Source organism: Equus caballus, chromosome 3 (genome assembly GCF_041296265.1).
Source record: "Equus caballus isolate H_3958 breed thoroughbred chromosome 3, TB-T2T, whole genome shotgun sequence".
NCBI lineage: Eukaryota > Metazoa > Chordata > Mammalia > Perissodactyla > Equidae > Equus > Equus caballus.
Window position 1 is genome coordinate 125106613 of NC_091686.1, and position 23073 is coordinate 125129685.

General features: G+C 63.3%; 2 protein-coding genes across 24 annotated transcripts in view; one reads left to right on the forward strand and one right to left on the reverse strand.

Annotated features, from left to right (window-relative positions):
* On the forward strand, nucleotides 1-13809 carry DGKQ (diacylglycerol kinase theta). Of its 8 annotated transcripts, none has more exons than XR_011437662.1 (23): nucleotides 2-399; nucleotides 3164-3243; nucleotides 3857-3956; nucleotides 4379-4464; nucleotides 4537-4662; nucleotides 5023-5176; nucleotides 5261-5332; nucleotides 5506-5648; nucleotides 5751-5989; nucleotides 6080-6170; nucleotides 6316-6370; nucleotides 6498-6559; nucleotides 6935-7085; nucleotides 7558-7596; nucleotides 8163-8278; nucleotides 9808-9959; nucleotides 10203-10351; nucleotides 10461-10639; nucleotides 11029-11140; nucleotides 11318-11464; nucleotides 11559-11670; nucleotides 11744-11896; nucleotides 12255-13809. XR_011437662.1 is itself a non-coding variant. In XM_023638560.2 (23 exons), the coding sequence occupies exons 1-22, from the start codon at nucleotides 132-134 to the stop codon at nucleotides 11871-11873; spliced, it is 2733 nt and encodes a 910-aa protein (XP_023494328.1). In that variant the 5' UTR covers nucleotides 2-131; the 3' UTR covers nucleotides 11874-11896; nucleotides 12255-13809. The 8 variants fall into 8 exon arrangements, 5 of the variants coding, with proteins under 5 accessions (XP_023494328.1, XP_023494327.1, XP_070120177.1 ...); XM_023638560.2 differs by having other exon boundaries at nucleotides 11559-11640; XM_023638559.2 differs by having other exon boundaries at nucleotides 3-399; nucleotides 11029-11129; nucleotides 11559-11640.
* TMEM175 (transmembrane protein 175) overlaps nucleotides 13521-23073 on the reverse strand; it is a 27326-nt gene continuing 17773 nt past the window's right edge. For 9 of the 16 annotated variants that reach the window (XM_023638566.2, XM_023638567.2, XM_023638565.2 and 6 more), the window contains 7 exons: nucleotides 22273-22324; nucleotides 21948-21983; nucleotides 21126-21209; nucleotides 20502-20666; nucleotides 16603-16681; nucleotides 16308-16443; nucleotides 13521-14924 (listed from right to left, as the gene is read on the reverse strand). In XM_023638566.2, coding sequence (XP_023494334.1) covers nucleotides 14267-14924; nucleotides 16308-16443; nucleotides 16603-16681; nucleotides 20502-20666; nucleotides 21126-21209; nucleotides 21948-21983; nucleotides 22273-22324 — 1210 coding nt within the window. In that variant the 3' untranslated portion in view covers nucleotides 13521-14266. The remainder of the gene's footprint in view (nucleotides 14925-16307; nucleotides 16444-16602; nucleotides 16682-20501; nucleotides 20667-21125; nucleotides 21210-21947; nucleotides 21984-22272; nucleotides 22325-23073) is intronic. The other 7 variants (XM_070264086.1, XM_005608953.4, XM_070264080.1 and 4 more) reach the window with 1 other exon arrangement.

A 23073-nucleotide genomic window follows, 5' to 3' on the forward strand; every position in this document is an offset into this window, starting at 1 on the left:
CTGCGCAGTGGCGGCGGGCGCAGTCGGAAGCCCGGCGCGGACAGCGGGGTCGGCGCCGCAGTGCAGCCCCGCTTCCCGGAGCGCGGACCGGGTCGCGCCTGCCGCCGGCGCTCGGGCGGCACGGGCCCGGGATGGCGGCGACGGCTGACCCCGGGGCCCGCGCCTGGGTCGGCAGCGGCTCCCCGCGCCCGGGCAGCCCGGCCTCCAGCCCCGACCTGGGCGGCGGAGGCCGCGCGCGCCCGGGGCCGGGGTCCGGGCCGGGGCCGGAGCGGGCGGGCGCCAGGTCCCCGGGCCCCGCTGCGCCAGGCCACAGCTTCAGGAAGGTGACGCTCACCAAGCCCACCTTCTGCCACCTCTGCTCCGACTTCATCTGGGGGCTGGCCGGCTTCCTGTGCGAAGGTGAGCGCCCACGATCCCCTCGCAAACCCCGTCCCGGGCCCAGACGGGCACCTCCCCGCTGACCTCTGCAGTCCCAGCAGGGGCCTACCCGGGACAGAGCCCTGGCCCCAAGGGGCAGGAGTATGCCCGGCCCAGGCCCTCGCCATGGAGGTGAGGAGGACCGCTCCTCCAGGGGCCTGGGGGCGTCAGGAGCCCGCGCGCGGTACCCCCCTCCACGCCACCGCTGTGGGGTGTAAGGAAAGAACTGCTCCCTGGACTTCCTCGCCTGGGTTGGGGTCCACTGGGGGGAGCGCGGGGAGGGGGCCGCTGGGGCAGGGTGAGCGAGGGGCAGGTGCCTGACTGGGGGATGAGGCCAGCCCACCGGCAGCAGGTGGGACTCCTTCTGTGGGATCCTACCCCAGCTGGGTAGGAGGCAGCAAGGGGCAGCGGCGTGGCCAGGCAGGGTTGGCCTGGGCCCTGGCTCCCGTGCCCTGGTGCCGGTCCATTCTCGCCCTGTGTGCACGCTGCTGCCCACAAGGGGCGAGTGCTGGCGCTGCCTTGGCTCAGACTAATGGAGAGCTGGCCGGGGCCTGCCTGGAGTGCGGCGTGCCCAGACAGGACTCCCTCCTGGTGCCAAGCTGGCCGGCGGGGCGAGGAGGCGCCCCCTCCTCTGGCTCCTGGGCAGCCCGCATGCCTGCTTCGGGGTCTGCTTTCTTCTAGTCCTGCTCCCTTCTGCAGGGCAGGTGGGTGGGACCTTTGACCTGCTCAGGGAGACAGGCCTTCGGCTCTGGAGACAGACGGACCACTCAGGCTGGGGTCTCAGGGTGGGCCTGGCTGGGTCTGGGTACCAGAGACTGGACCCCTCACACAGGATGCCTTCTGCCAGAGAAAATAGCCTGGTCGTCCTGACCCCCCAGGGCTGTACCGTGGGGCCTGGCCGTCTGGCATGGGCTGGTCACCCCTGGTTTCTCTGTCAGATCAGAAATATTGCACTGCCTGCCTGGCCCCTGGGAATGCCACGAGGGTCACCTGAGGTGGGAGACAGACTTGTGCAGGCTGAGTCAGCTCCAGGTCTGAGGCTAGACCCGGGGTCCCCATGCAGGTGAGGGGTAGTAATGGCAGGGCACCAGGTCTGAGGCTAGACCCAGGACCTCCACACAGGTGAGGAGTAGTGAAGGCATAGTGCCTGGTCGAGGCTAGACCCAGGGCCCCCACACAGGTGAGGGTGGTAAAGGCAGAGTGCCAGGTCTGAGGCTAGGCCCAGGACCCCCACACAGGTGAGGGGTAGTGAATGCAGGGCTCCAGGTCTGAGGGGCTCAAGAACCCTTAGCCTGGTCTTGGGGTGAAGCAGCTCGTGGAAAGAGGCTATGCCTGGGGCATGATGTGGGGGGCATGACGTGGAGGCCTTGCCAGGCAGCTGTGTGCACATTCCGCCATCTCTGTGGGTGACAGCTGGTGATCTCTGCCAGCAGAGGGGCTGGACCAGGGTGTTGGAGGAGGAGCCCCCTGCCCTGCCAGGGAGCACCCAGGATGTGGGTGTGGGGTGATCAGGCGCTATCTCTACAGCCAGAGCAGGAAGCTGGGTGCTGCCTGCCCAAAGCTGCTGCCTTCCGCGGCAGAGCGAGTTGGGCGCCTGGGGGGGCCTCCCCACTTCTGCCCACCTCATCTGGCCCCAGCCCACTTCTGGAGCTCTTTCTGAAGGAGGCCTCAGGGCTGCTCTTGCCAGCCCGTAGGAGCTCGTCTGCCTCTGTCTGGGGACTGGGGGGTGGGCTGCAGCCAGTGGGACAGGGCTGCCTCGAGGTCCCCGGGCAAACAGTCTTCACCTGAGGCTATGTTGGGGAGTGTGTTCCTCTGCCGCCTGCCCACTTCCTAGCTCCCTGGAGCCTTGTCCATCCCGTCCCACCCCAGTGCTGTGTGTGCCCCCAGAGGCCACGCCAGCCGCTTCTCCCATCCGCCACCCACTCCTGTCCATCTTTGGGTTTGTCTCCTGGCTGAGCTTAGTCTTGCCGGGACCCCCTTCCTGGAGTCCTGCCCTGCCTCCCCAGGATGAGTGGGGTGCCCCTTGCTGCTCCCATGGGCCTCAGGAGCACAGGCACGTCTGAGTGCTCACCGCCTTTAGAGCCTCTGGGCTGTCTGCTCCTCTGGGTGCGGGCAGGGCAGGTGCAGCCCTCCCGGGGCTGGCTGTCCCGCCTGCCTCAGGGGTCCTGGCCCATCACAGACTGCCTCTGTGTCTCTGAAGGCACACAGCATGTGTGTGCAGTTGGGGGGATGGTGAGGGAAGGGTGTGCTTGGCGAAGCTGGTCTGGGGGGACATGCAGAAATGCAGGAGCTGGCCAAGGCAGGATGCCACCTGCCCACCTGCCTGCCCCTTGCAGAGGGCCAACTGCAGAGGCTGGAAGGAGACCTGGGCCTGCATGTGGGGGGCAGGGGCCATTTTCAGGATGCCAGGACACACCGTCATCCAGGACAGTCAGAACCACCCAGGCCCCTGCTCCCCGCTCTGGGCTGTCTTGGGATGTGGGGTGGGGCAGAGGATCAGGGTGTCCATGGTGCTTCTGGGGGGAGGCTTTGCCGTGCCCTCCCTCTGTCCCCTGGAACTGCCCCCCATCGGCTCTGGCAGAGTGGGCCCACTGTGACGGGTGCTCTGTCCTGTCAGAACGCTGGAGACCCACCACAGTCCTTGGTGGCCCTGCTGCCTGAGGCCTCCCTTCTGCATGCCAAGCCCTGGGGTCTCTTGATTCCTGGGCAGGACAGGGACCAACTCATGCAGCTCTCACTCCCACAGTTTGCAACTTCATGTCACATGAGAAGTGCCTGAAGCATGTGAAGATCCCCTGTGTGACCCTGGCTCCCAGCCTGGTCCGCGTGCGTAAGGGCATGGCTGCCGCACCTGCTGGCAGGGGCCAGGGGGTGGGGGAGGCTGGCAATTGTGGCAGGTCCTGGGCTGGGGGTCAAGATGGCGGGTTGGATGGGGTGGGCCATGGGACCAGCATGGGGGACTTGGATGTCCTGGTCTGGGTCCTCGAGCTGCTGACTGCATTTTTGCCTGTGAGCCCCTCCCAGGGCAGCAGCCAGGCCTCACGCCCCTCTGGTTCTGACACCATCTCCTCTGGGCTCCCTGGGCAGTGCAGCTGGATCAGACCTGGACAGGACCAGTAGGGGCCTGAGCAGCAGAGGAGCAGGCATGTCCCCCACAGAAGGGGCTGCCTGAGACCATGGCTGGAACAGCCCAGCATTGGTCCTGCAGAGTGAGGAGGCAGGCATGCTGGGGAGTCCCCCAGCAGGACCCCTCAGGGGCACCCACAGCACCGAGTAAATAGTGCTCAGGAGGATTTGGGGCTGCTGCAGGGGTCAGGCAGGTGTCATGGGGTGGTGATGGAGCTGTGTGGGATGTGGAGGAAGTCTGGCTGCAGGACTTGGACGGGCAGTGGGATTGGCCAGGAGCCCCTGGGCTGAGGCAGTGCCCTGCTTCCTCCAGGTCCCAGTGGCCCACTGCTTCGGACCCCGGGCGCTGTACAAGCGCAAGTTCTGCGCCGTGTGCCGCAGGGGCCTGGAGGCACCCGCGCTGCGCTGTGAAGGTACTGCCTGGGCCTGCCAGCTCCCTTTGGGGCCAAGCCCCTCCACTCCTCCCAGGGCCCTGATCTCTGCCGCTCAGGGTGGCCCATCCCTGCCCATGGCCGGGTGCTGGTCAGGGTTGGTGGGCAGGAGGCGGAGGGGTGCCCTGGGGGCGGGCGTTTGTGGTTCTAGAGTTGTGCTCGTGGAGGGGAGGCCGGTGCAGGGGCACAGGGGTGCAGGCTGTGCCTTGAAGAGGGCTGGGCGGGGAGAGACAGGGGCGGACAGTCCCCTCCCGCCGAGAGGATGGGGCTGTCCTTGCCCGGCACATCTGGCGCAGGCAGGTTAAAGAAAGCTTGGACAGGGCGAGGGCGGGACCCAGGCGGGCGAGAAGGCGGCGGGGGCCGTGGGGAGCGGCGAGAGACCCCTAAACCTGTCCGCCCCCCAGTGTGTGAGCTGCACGTTCACCCCGACTGTGTGCCCTTCGCCTGCAGCGACTGCCGCCAGTGCCACCGGGACGGGCACCGGGACCACGTGAGTGTGGGGGGGTTGGAGGGCTGGGGGGCACGGGGGACCCGGCGAACTCATTGATGGCCCCCTCCGCAGGACACACACCACCACCACTGGCGGGAGGGGAACCTGCCCTCCGGCGCGCGCTGCGAGGTCTGCAGGAAGACGTGCGGCTCCTCTGATGTGCTGGCAGGTGTGCGCTGCGAGTGGTGCGGAGTGCAGGTGCGGCTGGCTCTGGGGGGCAGCAGGAAGGTGGGGTGGAGCCTGGGGGCGGTGGGCGGGTGGGGTGGGGCGTGGCCAGAGCGGGGCCCTGGGCAGGTGGGGTGGGGCCTGGGATCTAGGGGGCGAGTGCATTGTCCCGTGGGAAAGCAGCGTGGAGAGCGTGGCGGTGCCCCCCCCCCCCGCCCCCCCCGTCCGTCTGAGCTGTCTGCGTTGCTCTCTTTCGGGGTGGGGGCTCCTGTTGTACAGAGGAGAGTGTTAAGGCCACGCGCTCAGCGTGGGCCCCGGTGGAGTCACTGAGAGCCGCCTGGACCCCGGCCTCTCCTGCGCGGAGGCCCCAGGCTCAAGCCTGTGCCCCCTCAGGCCCACTCAGTCTGCTCCACGGCACTCGCCCCCGAGTGCACGTTCGGGCGCCTGCGAACCCTGATCCTGCCCCCTGCGTGCGTGCGCTTGCTATCCCGCAACTTCAGCAAGATGCACTGCTTCCGCATCTCCGAGAGCGTGACCCCAGAGCCGGGTGAGCGCGGGGCGGGGGCGGGAGTGGCGGGCGGCGGGGTGGGGGCTGGGCGCTGAGTGAGACTCCGCTGTGTCTGTCCTGTAGGCGAAGGGGACGATGGTGTGGACACGAGCTCCCCCGCTGGCCCGGGCAGAGAGGCGCTGGCGCCAGAGTCTGGTAAGTGCCGCTTAGCTGTCGCCCAGGCCCCGGCCAGGACCCCCGCTCCGTTCCCCACCTAGTCCCTAGTGCCCGTCCGCCCCCCTATCCGGTCCCTCGTCCCCCATCCTGTGCTTCATCCTGTCCCTCTTTCCCGCATCCCATTCCTCCCCCATCCCTCCTCCCCCACGCAGGCCCCAGCACCAGAGATTCACAGCCATTTCCCTCTGGCCCAGGCAAGCAGACCCTGAGGATTTTTGATGGAAATGACGCTGTGCAGCGAAACTACTTCCGTGTCATCACTGTCCCGCGCTTGGCCAGGAGTGAGGAGCTGCTGGTAACGGGGAGCCCCCCAGGGGCTGTGGCAGGCCCATCCCTGGGGGTTGTGGTGCCCAGCACGGCTGCGGCGCCCATGCACACCTGGCCCCCTCCCCTGCAGGAGGCAGCGCTGCGGGCCTACTACATCACGGAAGACCCTCACAACTTCGACCTGCAGGTGCTCCCCGCACCTGCACAGGCTGGCGAAACCGGGGCCCGGGGAAAGTCCCGGAGTGGCGGGTCTGCAGAGGAGGAGGGCAGCCAAGGCCCCGGGTCCCTCGAGGCTGTGTCTGAGGCCTGGATCATCCGCGCTCTGCCCCGCCCTCAGGAGGTCCTGAAGATCTACCCTGCCTGGCTCAAGTGAGGCCCAGGCGGAGGCACAGGGTCTGCCTGCGGGAGTCGGGAGGGGGCGGGCCGCCTGACCAGAGCTCCTGAGCTTGTCCCCTGCAGGGTGGGTGTGGCCTACGTGTCCATCCGTGTGACCCCACAGAGCACTGCTCGGACCGTGGTGCTGGAGGTTCTCCCACTGCTTGGATGCCAGGTGTGTACACTGGGCCCACCCTGGTGCTGGCCAGCCCACTGGGCCAGGCTGCTGTTCCACCTCTGGTGTGGCCGCCCTGGCTGGGTGTCCTGAGGAGGGTGGAGGAACTGGTCCAGGTCTTATGCCCCAAACCCTGCCCCCACAGGCCGAGGGTGCTGAGAGCTTCCAGCTGGTGGAGGTGCTCATGGGCAGCAGGCAAGGTGAGTGGGCATCCTGCAGCTAATGTCCTGAGTGGTGTGCCTCCTGGTGCCCTGGGCCTCAGGGCAGCTATTTGCAGAGGTGAGCAAGGCACCTGGTGCTGATAGGCCATGCCTCTCGCCCCTGTAGTCCAGCGGACGGTGATGGCAGATGAGGAGCCCCTGCTTGACCGGCTTCGAGACATCCGGCAGGTCAGTGGGTGTGGATGCTGGTCCCTGGGGAGCTGCTGGACTTTGGCCATGGCCTCCACCTCGTGGAGAGAGAGTCTACCCTGGACCTCACGTCCACCTTGGTGGGCAGCTGACCCTCCTGGCTGGCAGTGCCTCTCCTGGGCCTGGTGGATCTGAGTGCTTCCTAACTTGTCACTTGCTCCTGGGAGGTGGGGTCCCTGAGGGGAGTGGAGGGGCCTGTCCTGAGGGAGGCCACCTGTGAGTTCTTCCCCTTCTCCCCTCCCCATCTTGGCCTGTTCCTCCTGGGGACTCTTCCAGCGGCCCCTTCCCAGATGGGGAGGGTGGGCCGGGCACCCCTGGGGCTCTGCTCAGTGCCCCCTGCCCCTCTCCCTGCAGACGTCCTTGCGACAGATGAGCCAGACGCGGTTCTACGTGGTGGAGGGCAGGGCCCTGGCCCCCCACGTTTCCCTGTTTGTCGGTGGCCTGCCACCTGGCCTATCCTCCGAGGAGTACAGCAGCCTGCTGGACGAGGCTGTGGCCACCAAAGGTGTGACTGCCTGGGCCGGGCTGGGCTCCTGGCTGCCAGGGACATAGCGGGGCCTGAGAGCAGGCCCTGGGGCTGCTGTGCTGAGGTCGAGTCCTGGGTCCTTCTGCCCCCTTGCTGTTCGAGCCTTCGCCCAGATGCTTCTTGCCACATGACCCTCTGTCCTCACCTCTGGGGCTCTGACTGCATCCCCTCCTCTGAGGAGGACTTCTGAGCCTCTGGCCTCTCTGCCCTGGCCCTGGCACGGGGCAGGCACTTCCTGGGGTCTGGCCCTGCTGGGTTGTGCGAAGTTACCCTGAGTAGGAGGTGGGGGCTGCCTGAGTGTGGATGGCCGTGAGGGCAGCATCCCAGTGGGTGGGTCAGGGGCCTGGGGGGAGGTCAGGGCCTGGAGGGAGGGAGTCGGAGGCCTGGGGGGGTCAGGCCCCAGGCCTCTGTGCTGCGTGTCCTGCTTCCCTGACCCAGCCTGTCTTTGCAGCGGGCCTGGTGTCTGTGAGCCACGTCTACTCCTCTCAAGGTGAGCCCCCTAGGGGTCATCCCAGGCCACAGCTGGAGTTAGAGTAGGAGCCCCCCACCCTTTGCTGCTGTGTTTCCTTGTTGGGACCTGACCTTTCTCTGGGGCCGCGTGCAGGGAACCGTTTGAGTGCATTTTTTGGCTCACGGCTGCGATGCTTTTGCTAAAACGTGACTGAGGCCCAGAAAACATTCCCTCCGTGCTCGTTCTGCCCATGGGTTCATGTCTTTTATCACAGAAAACCTCACATCTGCCCACAAGTGGCAGGACAGACTGTGAGCCTGCGTCCCTTCTGTGGGTCCTCAGCAGTTAGCAGCGTTCTCCATTTTTGTGGGGCGTACCCCCGCCGTGGGTCCTAGGCCACCCCTCCCCACCTCATGGTGGTCTCGCTCTTGTCCACCCACCATGTCCTGTTTCTCAGCTCGGCCATCCTTGAAGGCTCCCTGGGGGGAGAAGTCGCACCGGGTAGACACCCTTGGGTGGGCTGACCTGAGGCCAGCTACAGTGGAGCCCGTTCTGGCTAGGGGGTGGCAAGACCCCGACCTGAGCTCACGGTCCACCTGCCACAGGTGCAGTGGTGCTGGGCGTGGCCTGTTTCGCAGAGGCTGAGCGACTGTACATGCTGGTCAAGGACACAGTTGTGCATGGCCGGCCACTGACTGCCCTGGTGCTCCCTGATGTGCTGGTGAGTGGGCCCGGGGTGGGCACTAGGGGGATGTGGCCTCCACAGCTGGTTTGTTTAACGCTCTGGGGTTGGAGCGAAGTCTGCCGCACACGGTCTGATTTACACAGAGGGGGGTGCCTGAGGTCCCCGCTGGAGGCCTGCAATGGCAGCTGACAGGCCAAGGACCGCAGAGGCAGCGTCCTGCTGGGCCCTGGCACCTCTCCCCCGTGCAGGTGCCCTGGGACTTCTGCTTGTGCCCCGACCACCTCTGGCCAGTAGGTGGTGCTCTTTGCCTGGGATGCTGGGCGCCTGGCGGCTGGCACAGGGCAAAAGTGGGCGTCTCGAGGGCACTGCTGTGGTCAGGGTGAGGGGAGGGGCCAGAGTCCCACCCCTGCCCTGTGCCTTCACTGCAGCCTCTGGTCCTTGGCACTGCTGGCCCCAGGGCCCCTCGAGGTGTCCATGGCTGCTCTGCCCCTGACCCCTGACCCTGACCACTGACCCCCGTCCAGGCGGAGCAGAATTAGAGCAGATGGGCATAGAGTCTGTGGCTGGGTGGGCGACACCTACAGGTCCTGGATGCCCCATCCCCACCCAAGCCAGGTGGAGAAGGTGGGTCCTGCCCAAGTCAGGACAGGGTGGCCATACCTCCATCCTAATGAGGACGCAGTGCCTGCAGGGCAGGGCCCCAGCAGCTGGCCCGTGGGCAGAGCTGGCAGGCGATGCCAACATGCGCTTTCTCTTTCCTGTCAGCTGCCTGCCCCGGGGTGAGCAGGTAAGTGGTGACTGCAGGCAGCTCTGCCCAGTGGGCCACATGTCACCCCATGTGTCCTCGGCCTCGAGCCACGGCCACTTTCCACTGTATCTGTGCCAAGCTTGTCTGTTTTCTGTCACCTAGCAACCCCCATCATGGGGACTCTAGACCCCCCACCTCACCGTTGTGGGGACCCAGCTCCCCTGCTCACTGTCTCCTGGGCACTGTGTTTTGGGGGTTGTGTGTGGGAGGATGGGCCTCGTCCAGAGGCTGAGGGGACACGTGGGGCCACCCTGTGAACTGGGCTGTCCTCCCAGCTGCTACGTGGGTGGTTGGGGGCCCTGGAGTTGCAGTTCCTCCCGGGTGTGTGGTCCCCCCAGGGTGTGTGCCAGGTGACTCAGAGGGGCAGGTGGGGTCCCGCGTGGGCTTCCTGCCTACCTAGGCGCATTAGCTGTGTAGATGAGGCAGAGGCTGCAGTCTGGGGCCCTGTGTCGCTGTGGTTGTGGCAGGGCCTGTGTGCTTAGAGCTCCAGGCCGGCCGGCCTCTTCCCTGCCCCATTGGCCAGTGGCCTATGGGCGTCCCTCTGCCATGGCGGTGCCCCGAGTGGTCTGTGGCGAGGTAGTGATGGCCATGCAGCCCCTCGTGTGTGCCTTCCTTGGGAGGGGCTGGCCCCAGGCTGGTTCAGGCCAGGTGGGCTCAGGGTGGGGGGTGGTCCCTGCCTGGGCAGTAGGGTGGGGAGACACCGGCTCTGCACAAAGGGTGGCCTTGGGAGCACACTCTGACCCGCCCCATCTGCCAGCACACGAAGCTGCCCCCAGACTGCCGCCCCCTCCTCGTGTTTGTGAACCCCAGAAGCGGAGGCCTCAAGGGCCGTGACCTGCTCTGCAGTTTCCGGAAGCTGCTGAACCCCCACCAGGTCTTTGAGCTGACCAACGGGGGGCCTCTGCCCGGGTGAGTCCGGCAAGCCTCTGCCACACTGAACGGAGCCTGGCAGGCACCCGAGGGGGGCCCATACACACCTGCCGACGGCCGGTGGGAACAGGTTGGGGTTCGGTATGGAACCCTCACGGGCTGCCTTGGATGGGGGATGAGCTGCGGCCTGCTCTGCCCCAGGGTCGCGATTTCCCCACCCACTTGTTGCGCACCTGCATGGCCGTGGCTGTGGCAGGACACCTCCTGTCTCCCTCTCGCCAGGTTTCACGTGTTCTCCCAGCTGCCCTGCTTCCGGGTGCTGGTGTGCGGTGGGGATGGCACCGTGGGCTGGGTGCTGGCTGCCCTGGAGGAGATGCGGCACCATCTGGCCTGCCCGGAGCCTTCTGTGGCCATCCTGCCCCTGGGCACAGGTGGGTCAGCTGGCGAGTAGGGTTTATCCCTTCTTGCCCAAGTTTCACTTGAGGCCCAGGGTGGGGGGGTGGGTGTGGACAGTCAGTGTGCATCTTGCCCGTGTCCCAGGGAATGACCTTGGCCGGGTCCTCCGCTGGGGGGCGGGCTACAGTGGAGAGGACCCCTTCTCCGTGCTGGTATCAGTGGATGAGGCAGATGCTGTGCTCATGGACCGCTGGACCATTCTGCTGGATGCTCACGAGGCCACTGGTGCGGAGAACAGTGTGGCAGATGTGGAGCCCCCCAAGGTACCCATGTGCTGGGTGAGGGTATGGCACCGCTGGGCCCCCTGCAGGTGACTCTTTACCACATCCGTCTAGGGACTTGCCCTTGTCCCGGCCACACTCTGGCGTGGGTGCCAGTGCCATCCCCTCTACGGATGGGGAAGCTGAGGCACAAAGCAGTGACTTTCTGGGTGGCAAGCCCAGGGCTACCTAGCTCAGACCTTTGCCTGCCCCGTGTGCCACGCTGTCCCCCCTGGCCACTGGCAGTTACTAAGCAGGGTGGTCACCAGACAGAAGCAGTTCTGACGATGGCAGCGGAGTTGGGTTGGAGACAAGGAGGCTGGACACAGCCTGGGGCATGGGGAGCACTTGGCAGGGCTGACGGGGCCACATGGGAACATGTTTTGACCCAGATTGTGCAAATGAGTAACTACTGTGGGATTGGCATCGACGCAGAGCTAAGCCTGGACTTCCACCAGGCACGGGAGGAGGAGCCCGGCAAGTTCACGAGCAGGTGCGAGAAGAGTAAGAACAGGAGCTTGGGGCTGCTCTAGGCAAAGCAGGGGCTGCCCCCTGGTGATGGCACTCTGCACTTCCTGCTGGTTCACCAGCAGGAAGTGGTGGAGGGGGCTCCAACCTGGGTCTGTTTTAGGCTGGGCAAGGGCCCCATCTTGTGACAGCAGACATGTCCCCCTTCTGCAGGTTCCACAACAAGGGTGTGTATGTGCGGGTCGGGCTGCAGAAGATCAGCCACTCACGCAGCCTGCACAAGGAGATCCGGCTGCAGGTGGAGCAGCAGCAGGTGGAGCTGCCCAGCATCGAGGGCCTCATCTTTATCAACATCCCCAGGTGCCAGCGGTGGACTCCCGGGCACTCTGGCCTCGGGTGGGGCTCTGGCCCTCGTCCAGCCTGCCCTCTTACCTTCCTACCCCTCTCTGCACAGCTGGGGGTCGGGGGCTGACCTGTGGGGTTCCGAGAGCGACTCGAGGTTTGAGAAGCCGCGCATGGATGACGGGCTGCTGGAGGTGGTGGGGGTGACGGGTGTCATGCACATGGTGAGTGGGAGGGCCGGGGGTGCCGGGCTGGTGTGGTGCTGCGACCCACTGAGCCCAGGGTGCTCTCCGGCAGGGCCAGGTCCAGGGAGGGCTGCGCTCTGGCATCCGCATCGCCCAGGGCTCCTACTTCCGTGTCACCCTGCTCAAAGCCACACCTGTGCAGGTGGATGGTGAGCCCTGGGTCCAGGGTCCTGGGCACATGATCATCTCAGCTGTGGGCCCAAAGGTATGTCCAATGTGGGGTGAGCCAGGAGGGGCCAGAGAGCCAGTGATGAGGTGGGCTCAGTGCTGGGAGGTCTCGGCTATACAGAGTGGCCAGCATGGCCCTGGTGCATGGGCAGTCCTGCTGCAGCTGGTTCTTCCCCAACTCCGGGTCACAGGTTCCCCCTGGGGCCTCAGAGGGGAGGGGTGGCTGCTGGACAATGGTCAGGCTTGAGCTCCCTCCCCACAAGCTGCAGTCATGGCAACCACCCTGCTCCTTCTCTTCTGTAAATGGGGTGGGATGGCGTTGGGCGTCCTGGGGTCCCAGAGCCAGGTGGCCCACTGTGTCACCCAGTCCTCTGACCTCCCCTGCCCCGGGACAGGTCCACATGCTCAGGAAGGCCAAGCAGAAGCCCAGGAAGGCCGGGACCCCCAAGGACGCCTGAGCAGATGGGGTGCCTATACCCCTAGGGGGGACCCCAGGTAGAGGAGGGTACTGGAGCAGCCTGTGCCCGTCCTGCAGCAGCGCTGGCAGGTGGATGGACCTCCTTGCAGCCCTGACTCAGGGCGATTCCCCCTTGTCCCCGAGCCCCATGGAAACTGCTGGGTGGGTAGCAGGCATTTCCTCCCCTGTCTCCACACCAGTGACTGGGGTGGGCACAGGGTTCCAGCTGGCCAGTCCGCTCGCCCCCTGGAGGAGGGGCACTCCTCCCTTTGTGTCCCCCACCACCCTCAGCCCTTCCAGCTGGGTGGTGCTGGACTTCATCTTGTGTTCCTCAGGCCATCCCCCTGGATGTTCTGACACAGCAGCTGGCTCCGTGGGCTCTGGGTGTGCCCAGCACAGACACAGGATGCCCCAGCCACTAGCTCCTCTGGCCTTGCTTCACCAGTGAGGGCTGGGTGGGGCCACCTGCTGTGTGTCTTGGGCAGAAGGTGCCTTCTCTGCTGCTCGTCACCGCAGGCGAGCTGCATGGGATGCAGGGCCCAGGCAGCTGGCTGGGCCTCGTCCCAACCCTGGCTGGTGGCGCCAGAGTGACAGGGCTGCACCTGGGGAGAGGGGGGCCAGGTGGGCTTGGCCACCATTGTGAAGAGTGCGCCTGGAAGGGACCAGAAGCAAACCCACACCAGCCGGGGCCCTGGAGGCCCAGAGGAAGGTAGTGGAGTGAAGTGTGGAGGAGCCAGCTTTAATCACCCCAGGATCTACTCAGCACTCTGTGTTCTGTTTGCCATCACTCAACGTGCCAGTTGCCAGTGTCCGCTCAGCAGATGGGACTTCTGCGGGCTCAGTGCTTCTCCACGTGGAGACCCAGCACTGTGGGACGTGGGATGTGGGACAAGGCTGCCGGGTGGGCTGCTGGCAACTACGTCTCCCCTAAGCCCAGAGTCACACCTCAGATCCCAGGAGGACCCTGACCAAACCTGAACTACCTGCCTGGGAGGTCTCCTGAGGGCCCCAAAGGAGGGATTCACGAATCCTCACCCTTCCCAGTTCTCCCCTCTGCCTGGCACCTGCCAGCCGGGCTGGGCCCTCACACCCCTCAGCCACGGCTTTGCCCTGAGTTTGGTTTCAACCTCAGGTCAGGCCCCGCCCAGCCCTGTGCCCCAAAAGCTTCTGCCAAAACCGCACAAACCAATGCACTGTAACAGCATTTGTGGTGGATGTTCTTGTCACGTGCCTCCCGCACACAGATGCACATTCCTCGTGGTCGCGTCCCCCAGTCCCCAGTGGTGTAATTAGTTTTTGCTCTACAGGCCCTGCTGTTGATTTCCGTCTATAGGAATTGTCTGTAAATTGTGGTTAGGGTGTCTGTCCTCTGTATTTAAGCAAATCTGTGTGCTAGGTGGGGCTGCGTGGGCTCTGCGCTGTCCCTCGTGTGTAACTTATACCTGAATGTGACCATAATTTATATCCAGGACAATACAGTCTGGGCACTGCCATCCTGCTGCTCTTGTCCCTCTCTGTGCCTAATGACCAGAGTGAGAGGAGGGATGGTTTGGCAGCCCAGCAGCCACCAGGGAGCTCTGCATGCTGAGGCGGTGGGCCACAGTGAGCTGAGCCACATCCAGGGATGCTGCACTGCCTGTCAAGGACCCAGGGCCACATCTGCACCCACGCCCCCAGAAGGCCGAGGCTGTGGGCGCCCCAGCTGCCCCTGGAAACAAACACTTGAATGCCAGCCCCCATGTGGCTTGTCTTAGCTTGACGGAGACAGGATGTGGGCCTGGGGGACAGAGATGGGCACAACAGCAACGCAAAGCTGTGAAGCTCCTCTGCAGGAGTGGAGAGCCGCCTGTGGACTGAGTAGAACAGAAAATGTCACGATGAGAGGAGCACCCAAGCTCGGGCCACTGGGCTGACATCTGGGCCTCCGGCTGGGGTGGGTGGGACCTCGAGCTAGCAGGCAGCAGGGAGGAGTGGGGCCCTCGAGTCATCCTCGCCCCCAGGCTCTGGCAGGCGGAGGCCACGCAGAGCCCGCAGGACGGCCAGGGCCAGGCGCACAAGGAGACGCAGCAGCAGGAAGGCGAAGGGCACGGCGATCTGCATGAGGTGGAAGATGGCTGTGCTGAACCTGCTCAGGAAGCAGGTGGACGCGAAGGCCAGCAGGCTGGCACAGGGGTACAGTGCGAGCTTGGCAAACATGAACGCGTGCTCCCGGCCCCCAAATCGCGCGGAGGGCTGCAGTGTCTCCCTCTCATGCAGGAGGGCTGTGGTCCAGATAGCAAACTGGAAGATGCTGGCGAAGAAGATGATGGCGCAGCTGACGCGCACGCTCTCTAGCTCGTCGCGGGGCTGCTGGGCGAAGGCCGAGGTCTGCTGGTAGGCCAGCGGGAGGCCACCCACGAAGGCCAGCGAGAGTGTGTTGAGCAGGCCCATGGACTGTGTGGCCTTTCGGATGTGCAGGAAGAGTGAGTGGTGGGCGAACCAGAGCAGGCCCACTGTGGCAAAGGAGCCGAAGTACGCCAGGAAGTGCGGCCCATACACGCTCAGCGCTGCCACCAGGCTGCCTTGGAACTTCTCCCTCACGTCCTTGGCGTCCGGGACGTTGTCCTCACTGGGGATTTGAACAGACGGCATTGGTGGCAGCCTCACCACAGGGTGTCTGGTCAGGGCTGCAGCCCCGCCCTGTCCGAGCCGTGAAGGCCACCTGGCCCCTGGCATGCTTGAATTTCAGATGAATGACGTGGACTTCAGCACACGAGTTTTCATTTTACTATGTCTATTTACACACCTAGTATTTTAAACAATTTTGTGTCATTCATCTGAAGCTCAAACTTAACTGCATCCTGTCTCTTCGTCACTAAGTGGCAGCCCTGCCCACGAGACCCCAGGGTAGGCTTGTGTGGTCTGTCCACCCTCCTGCAGCTGCCTGTCCACTTGGGGAGTGGTTCTGCAGATCTGAGGGGGGCTTGCCTCCATAGTTGTCAGAGTCCAGGGCCATACTTTATTGTAAAGAGCAATTCTGAGCAAAAGCCGGCTCCCTGGCTTCTCCCTCTCATGGGGGTCGTGGGGGCTACTGCCCCCAACTGCACAGCCCAGAGCGCACAGTGGTGGCGTCCTCTTATCACTGAGGGGGGGTGCAGCCTGAGACACTGTCCTCACAACGGCAGCTGCATGTGTGTGGGGGGAGCTGGAACTTCGAGGGTTTGAAGGTGGAGATAGGAGACAGCCTCGGGGCTTGCCTGGAGACCCCCACCTGGGTCCTTGGGGCTGGCAGGGAGGGTGGCTGTGGCTCTGGGTGGAGGGAAGATGCCACCCCCCCGGTCCCTAACTGCAGCCACTCTGTGCAGCTACTCGGCGAGGGGCCCAAGATAGTGTGGCCCTGGCTGCAGGGCTTAGGTCTAGCTCAGAGATCAGTATCCATGAACGTTCGCTCCCAATTTTTAAGAATTCTCAAGTCACAGTAGGAAAAAGCTACCAAGAGAATTAAGAGAATCGAGACTTCAGATTATCAGATAGGGAACGTGAACCAGAGTGCTCTGACATGTAATGCAATAGGAACGCACTGAAATACGACTGTCAAAAAGGATGGAAAGTTTGGAAAAGCAGCAAATAAAACGCACAGAAATAAAAACACAGTACCTAAGATCAGAAGGCTGACGGACGGAAGAGGTGGGTCAGGCGGAGCAGAGGAGCGAACAGTGAAGGGAAGGGATGAGGCCAAAGCAGAGCGGAGGATGTGGGCGGGAGACAGATGCGGCACAGGACAGGGACCCTCCCTGGCGTGCCCCGCCCCGGCCCTGCTCACAGGTGGGGACTGCTGGCAGGGAGACCCCCGGCTCTGGGAGCTCTGCCCCGGGTGGGACTCCTCTTCCGGGGGAGGTGGCACCAGGAGACCTCATGCCTTTGTGGGACTGGAGGATGGGAGACACTTCGCAGAGAGGCAGGCCGGGGACCCCCTCCATCAAGCCTGAGGCGGCCCAAGTGTGGTCCTCACCAGATGTCCAGGATGAGGAGAGTAGCCACGATGGCATAGACCCCGTCGCTGAAGGCCTCCACCCGCTCCTTGCTGAGAGGCTCGTGCAGGTCGAAAGTGAAGAACTCCACGCTGGGAGCTGGGAGTTCCGGGGGGCCTGTGGATATACCAGGAGGGAGGAACTGGTCAAGCCCTCGGGGGCTGGGAGCCCACAGGCCAGAGGAGGGGACCCCGCAGGGATGCCTGGTGGTCGCAGCTGCTCCACAGGCTCTGGAAGCAGCGCCAAGGCCCCACACGCCAGCCCACCGGCACCTACCCACCAGCCTGCCTCTGCACCAGCTGGCGGCCTTGCTGAAGTAGGGGAGGAAGATGACCATCGCCATCAGCAGGTACGACTGCAGGAGACACACGACATGTCAGGGGGGCATGATGCCTCCTCCGAAGGGGGCTGGAGCCAGAATCCTACCCTGAAGCAAGGGGCTGCGAAAGGAGGGCAGCATGAGCCACAGAAGAAAAAACAGGTGAGTTCTATGTCTGCATGGCAGAGCATCATCAGGAACGCGAAGAGACGACTCGCAGGATGGGGACAATGTCTGCAAACCACCTCCCTGGTAAGGGTCCAGGATCCAGAACATGGAGAGGACCTCACACCTCCACAAAGAAAGATAGCCCCATGCAGAAATGGGCAGAGCTCGGAGGACACATTTCTCATTCACAAATGGCCAATAAACACATGAGAAGATCCTCGGCATCACTAACCATCAGGGAAACACAAATCCAAACCACCCCAGGATGCCACCTCACTCCCAGGAGGACGGCCACTCTCAGAAGACCAGAAACAGCAAGTGCTGGCGAGGACGTGGGGAAACAGGGACCCTGTGGACTGCTGGGCGTGTAAAACGGTGCAGCACCATGAGGAACAGTATGGAGGGTCCTCAAAAATATGAAAACAGAATTACCATGTGACCCAGCAATCCCACTTCTGGGTAGACACCCGAAAGAATTGAAAACAGGGTCCTGAAGAGAGATCTGTACACCCACGTTCACTGCAGCACTATTCACGACAGCTGAGATGTGGAAGCGACCCGCAAGTCCACGGATGGACGAAGGACAAACAGCACGAGGTCCATCCACACGGGGACCACTGGGGACGCAGCACTGAGGTGCTGCAGTGTGCACGAACCTTGAAAACGTTATGAGTGAAAGAAGCCAGTCACAAAAGCCTCATGTTTTGTGATTCCACTTATATGAGATAACCAGAACAGGCAAATCTAGAGACAGAAAGTAGGACAGTGGTGTCCAGCGACTACAGGGAGGGAGATGCGGAGTGACTGCCAATGGAGATGGGGTTTCTGTGCAGGGTGATAAAAAGTTCTAGAACCAGACAGAGGCGATGGCTGCATAGCAACGTGAATGACATCAGTGCCACAAAGCTGCACTCTAAAGTGGTCACAATGGTAAATCTTATGTTATACCAGATTATTTAAAAAGGGACAAGAAGGGCGGCCGGTAGTGTCTCCTGGGTCCCCAGGCAGCCGCCTGCAGTAGGTGCCCTTGCTCTGGGTTCTTAAGTGCGGGCCTCAGGCTGGTGCAGGCGAGCAAGTCCCACGAAGGCTCTGGTCACCCTGCGGCTGCTGCGCCCCCACAGTGCAGCCTGTACCCCAGCCGCCCTGCCCTCAGTGGAGGGCTCCCTCCCCTCTGTCCTGCACACCAAGTACTTCAAGGTCACCTGATGCATGATGTACAACTCAGGGAGGCAATGGGCACCTCGCAGATGGGGTGGGGGGAGAGGTCTGTTTATAACCCAGTCTCCCCGCTTCACGGGACCACACACCTCATTCAACAAACACACAGTGAGGGAGCCACCTCCCAGGCGCATGACAGGTAAAAGCAAAAGATTCTAGAAGGACGCAGACGGTGACCACTGCAGGGTAAGCAGGAGATGGTGCTACAGAATAGGAGGAAAAAAGGAGGAAATGGAACAGTGCAAGAGAGAACCTCAGTCCTTGAGGAGGCAGGTGGGAGGTGCGGGCTGCTGGGTGCTGGCGTGAGAGCTCCCAGGACCTGTGAGTGTCACCGTGGGAGGAAGGTGGACTGGGGGGAGGTCAGGACAGCCTGGACCAGGGCAGTGTGAAGGGGCTGGACCTGGAGGGTGGACCCAGCACAGCGTCCCAGATGAGGGAAGGGTGTGGCAAAGACACCTGGGAGGATGGGGGCCGTGGGCTTGCTGGGAGGCTGCAGGGGATGCCAGGGGGGTCAGGAAGCTCTGGCGAGTGTCTCACAGGTGGTGATGAGCGTGGGGCCCCAGGCAAGGAGGCAAGGAGTGGAGGTGAGGGGTCGAGGGGTCCGACCCCCACTGCAGGGGAGGAGGAACAGAGAGAAAGAGGTGAAGAATGCAGCAAAGAAGAGAACTGACCGTTCTGTTGGGGGAGGTGGACAGAACTGACTGCTCCATCATGGAGCGCTTACAGGCTTGCTGACTGCTCGGGACCTCCCAGCCCCCGAGGACCCTCCTCCCCCGATGCCATCGTCCACCAGGGCACGGTCACTGCCCAGGCGCCTGCTGGGCCCCCAGCACACTGGGCACCACCTGCCCAGCCCAGGCTCCTGACTCAGACTCCAGGGCCCACCCACCCCAGTCCTTCCAGAGTCCAGCATCCAGGCCCTGCCCGAGGGCACGGCCCCTGCAGGCCTCAGCTTTACTCACTCCTCCTCACTAAGGCCGCCCGCACATCCCAGCTGTCCCCTTGATCTTCCGCATGACGGCCCTCATCGTCCCTCCGGCCCCGGCCTTCGTCCAAACAATTCCCGCCATCCACGACCACGGGCACAGAGTCCTTCCTGAAATCAGGACTCGGATGTGGCCTCAGCCCACTGCCCTTACCTGTCCTTCCGTCTCTCAGTGCATCCCCTCCCTGGCCCCGCCCTGTCCACTGGGGACCGCTCGCTGTAGGCATGGGCGAGGACGCCCTGCCCAGCCTGAGCGCCCTGCAGCAGCCCTCCCGCCAGGAGGAACACGCTCACATCTGAGGAAAGTGAACAGAGGCCGAGGCTGCCCCTTGCCCAGGACGCCAGCATCCACCTCCCCACCCACCCTGGGCTGACCCGCCGGCCACTCTGTCCCGAGGGACGATGCTCTGCGGCCCTCCCCTGCCTGTTTGTTTGTTTCAAACTTGAAATTCTGTTGAAACGCTTACTAGACGTTTAGGACAGCCACCACTTGTTTTCTCATGACGAGTGACGCTCCGGGTGCGAGTCCTCTTTACTCATGGGGCCACCTGCAGCAGCCACAACCATTCCCCTCCTCCCAGCACGACGGAAGCGTCACCAGAACGATGTTCCTATTAAATCAGCTGCGGTTCAAAAGGGGCATCAGCTGACCTTGACCTCTGCGCCTGGGCCAGGACAGCTCGGAGCTGCCTCGTGCTGTAAGGGACCAGTGCGGAGCCCACAGAACTGTCGCCAGGGACAGAAGCGTGCTGACTACCACCCTGCCGTCATGTTCCCGTTTCCACTTGGGCCTCATCCGGGCTCAGCTTCCTGGGCTCCAGACCGGGGCGCCTTCTGCTCACGGCTTCCCTCCTGTTTTCTCCACTTCTCCAGCTTCCTCTTCTAGTTCTGGAACTTTCTTCCTTCGCTTTCTCTCCCTCTCTGGGTGGCTCCTCCCCGCGTGCATCCTCAGGATGGCACGACGTCCACCTGCATTGGTTCCCTGCCTGCTATGGTGTCTCTTGAGGTGACTGGGGGGCGTCCCTCGTCAGGGCATGGTGGCTCTGACCCCACCCAGAGGCCACGTGCTGTGGGCTGCTCTGGCAGCTTCATGCAGGCTCCTCGTCCACCAAAAGAACAAGCAAAGCCCACTCCAGGTGCCCTTGAGTCTTAAAGCTTTGCCCGCTTGGGGAATCATGGGGTGAGTCACAGCTGTCAGTGCCCTGTCCCTCCTTGGACGGTGCATTTTCTCACTGGGCCTGGCTCCGAGGGTAGCGACTCCTCACCTTGAGGGCAGGTCCCAGGGCCTCTTCCCTCCAGCTGTGCTCCTGGGCACCTTGGGCGCCAAACTACTGGCTGCCTGGTGGCCCTTGGGCAACCCTGGCACAGCCCTGCCCCTCCCCCACACAAGGCTGGCTGGCTCCTCAGTGTGCCACCCCCTTCCCACCCTCCTGGGGCGTCTGCTCCCAACACAGTCACCCTCCCCTCCTCCGCTCCCCCACTCACCGCTGGGTAGAAGAACAGGGAGAATCCGGCCGCTGCAAAGCATAGTGCCGGGCCCCGAAGGATGATGCCCAGGATGTGCTGCCGGTAGAGGGCCCTGTGGGCGCAGTGCTCTATCTGGGGGTTCAGGAGGTGGGGGAAGTGGAACGCATACACCACGATCAGCGCCTGTGGGAGAGGTGGGCTGCAGGGCACGAGCAGAGGCCTCTGACCAGTGCCCCCTTCCTCCCATGCACACATGCAGGGGCCGCGGGTGGGGACCCCCCAGAGAGGCAGGGTTCTGCTGTGAGGCTCACAATGGGATGTTCTTGGGGTGGAGAGGGGACAAGAAGCCCCTGCTCTGCTCCTGAGGCCACATGTTGGGGGGGGTCTCAGGGCCGCCCCACCCTGCCAAGCACCTGAGGACGCAGGGCGGCCCCATTTCACTCTCTCTTCAAGTCAGCACAGGAAGCACAGGCTCTGAGCATCTCAACTCATCTGGCTGTGGCCCCAACAGGCACTCCAAGTGGGCACCCTGTCTGCACAGCTCTCACTACAGCCAGCAGGCCACAGCCTCCTGAGGACATGTGCACAATGTGTGCTCCAAAAGGACAGCACGTGGGGAGGGAAGGCAGGCAAGGGCCCTACCTGCACGGCCCCGATGGTGATCACGCACACACAGAACAGGAAGATGCCCAGGGGCACCTCTGGGAAGGTCACCATTAAGGAAAACTGCAGCGAAAAACACAGGAAACCAGGTTCTGCAGGGCCCCAGAGCACCACCCTGTGAGCCTCCTGGGTCTCAACTGGGCTGTCTAGCAGTAAAGCTGTCTCCGGGCGGGGGCATCTGGAGCCTTGGGGCTGTCCCATCCCATAAGAGCAATTCTATTGAATGCTTTAAGCCTTTCAAGCTGAAGTGTCATCAGACTCATAAAGAATTCCCCAAACCCCAGTTCTCTGTGACACACGGCCCCGTGTGCTCAGACCACTGGTCTCCGTCAGAACCCAGAGTGAGTTACAGCAGGTGTGAATGGGGGTTGGCCAGGCTGTGGGGGAGCTGTCGGACAAGGAGGTATGTGGGGGCCACATGCTGTGGGGGAGCCCGGGACAGCCAGGAGGCCGTGGGCTTGGGGGCCAGGCAGGAGCTGGGAGCGCCAGTGAGTATGGAGGGGACACCCTCATTGAGCCCTAGGAGGCCCAGGCTGGTGTCTCTGTCAGTGCAAGCCCTGCTCGGGGCCGCTGGAGGCCTCCTCTCCCCCATCCAGCCTAGAAACCCCAGGGACACGCTTCCCTGGAACTTTCCCTCCTCTTTGCAACCGTGTGGTCCATGCCCTAGACCACCCAGCTGGTCGAAGTTTCTGAGAAGGGAACATCTTAGGTTCCGAGTCCTCTGGCCCAGCAGAGGCTGGACCCAGGGTGGCACTCAGTGAGGTGTCAAGGGAATTGGCGGAGGAAATTGCTGTTACTCACCGTGAATGGCAGGAAGGTGATGGTCATCATGCAGGCCTGGGGAAGAGGAGGAGGGGAGGAGAGCAGGCCACTCAGGCCCATGTTGCCCAGGGGGACCGGCTGGCAGTGCTCCACCCAAGAACATGTCACTGTCCAACCCCCAGACCACAAGGAAGCACGTGCCCTTGCCCACCTGACAGGGAAGGCCTTGTGGGAGGCCTGGGAGTGGACGGATTCCAGGCTCTGCACACCCAGGGGCACCACAGAAGCTGATGCTGCATCCTCTCCACCTCAGAGGGCAGAGCTACAGACGCAATCATCCCCCAAAATGACAGGAGCAACTCACCAGGTTGAGCAGGGCAAGCGTGTCGTCTATTTTTGCAACAACCTGGAACAATCTAAACAATTTAAGACAAACAGGAAATGACGTGGCATTGACGAACGTGGTCTAAGAGCATCAAACACACGCTGAGATGACAGCGAGACAGTTTTATGTGAAGAGAGAACTAGACAGAGAACTAAACGGGGAGTTGGGGCAGGAGCAGAGCTCACCAAGGCTCCACTCGGGTCTGGAAACAAAATCCTTCTCCCAACCCCGCCCCCCTGGCCGTGCCCTCCATGGTATCCCAGGGCTCTGACCCCTCCTGGGCTGAGCTCAGCGGGCCTTGGTTCCCCACTTGGGAGGTCTGCATCCAGCAGGGGCCAGGGGATCCTCAGGAGGCTGTGCCCAGGAGGCAGGGCCTCCAGCAGCAGGTGTGGCCTTTGATGAGCCAGTGCACAAACAAGGTGCTACACAGCCCTGTCCACACTGCTGATCCGAAAGGGAGCTGGCCATGCCAGAGGCCTGCACAGTCACCAGCAGGACCATACAGAGGGCAGCCGTGGGCCCATGGCTCCTGCCAGCCCATGGGCCTCCTGCTCTCCATGAACAAGGGAGGCAGAAAAGAAAAGCCCTTCCTTAAGCCTTTAGGGAGGGTCCCCTATCCCCACCAGAAACAGTCACTGCTGAAAACAAGTGTGCGACATAAAACTGGAGACACTTCTAATGCAAGCTGCCAATGCCCAAAAGGCTCCTGGGTGTGCCCGCACCCCCAGCACTCCTAGTCGGAGAGAGCACCTCATTCCCAAAGGCAGCCTGTTAACCAGG

Excerpts from the sequence above, each read along its gene's own strand:
- DGKQ (XM_023638558.2), top strand. The coding sequence starts at position 132 with ATGGCGGCGACGGCTGACCCCGGGGCCCGCGCCTGGGTCGGCAGCGGC. Across the intron at positions 5,649-5,750 it reads CCAGGAGTGAGGAGCTGCTG|GAGGCAGCGCTGCGGGCCTA; the intron begins GTAACGGGGAGC and ends CCTCCCCTGCAG. Across the intron at positions 5,990-6,079 it reads ATCTACCCTGCCTGGCTCAA|GGTGGGTGTGGCCTACGTGT; the intron begins GTGAGGCCCAGG and ends TGTCCCCTGCAG.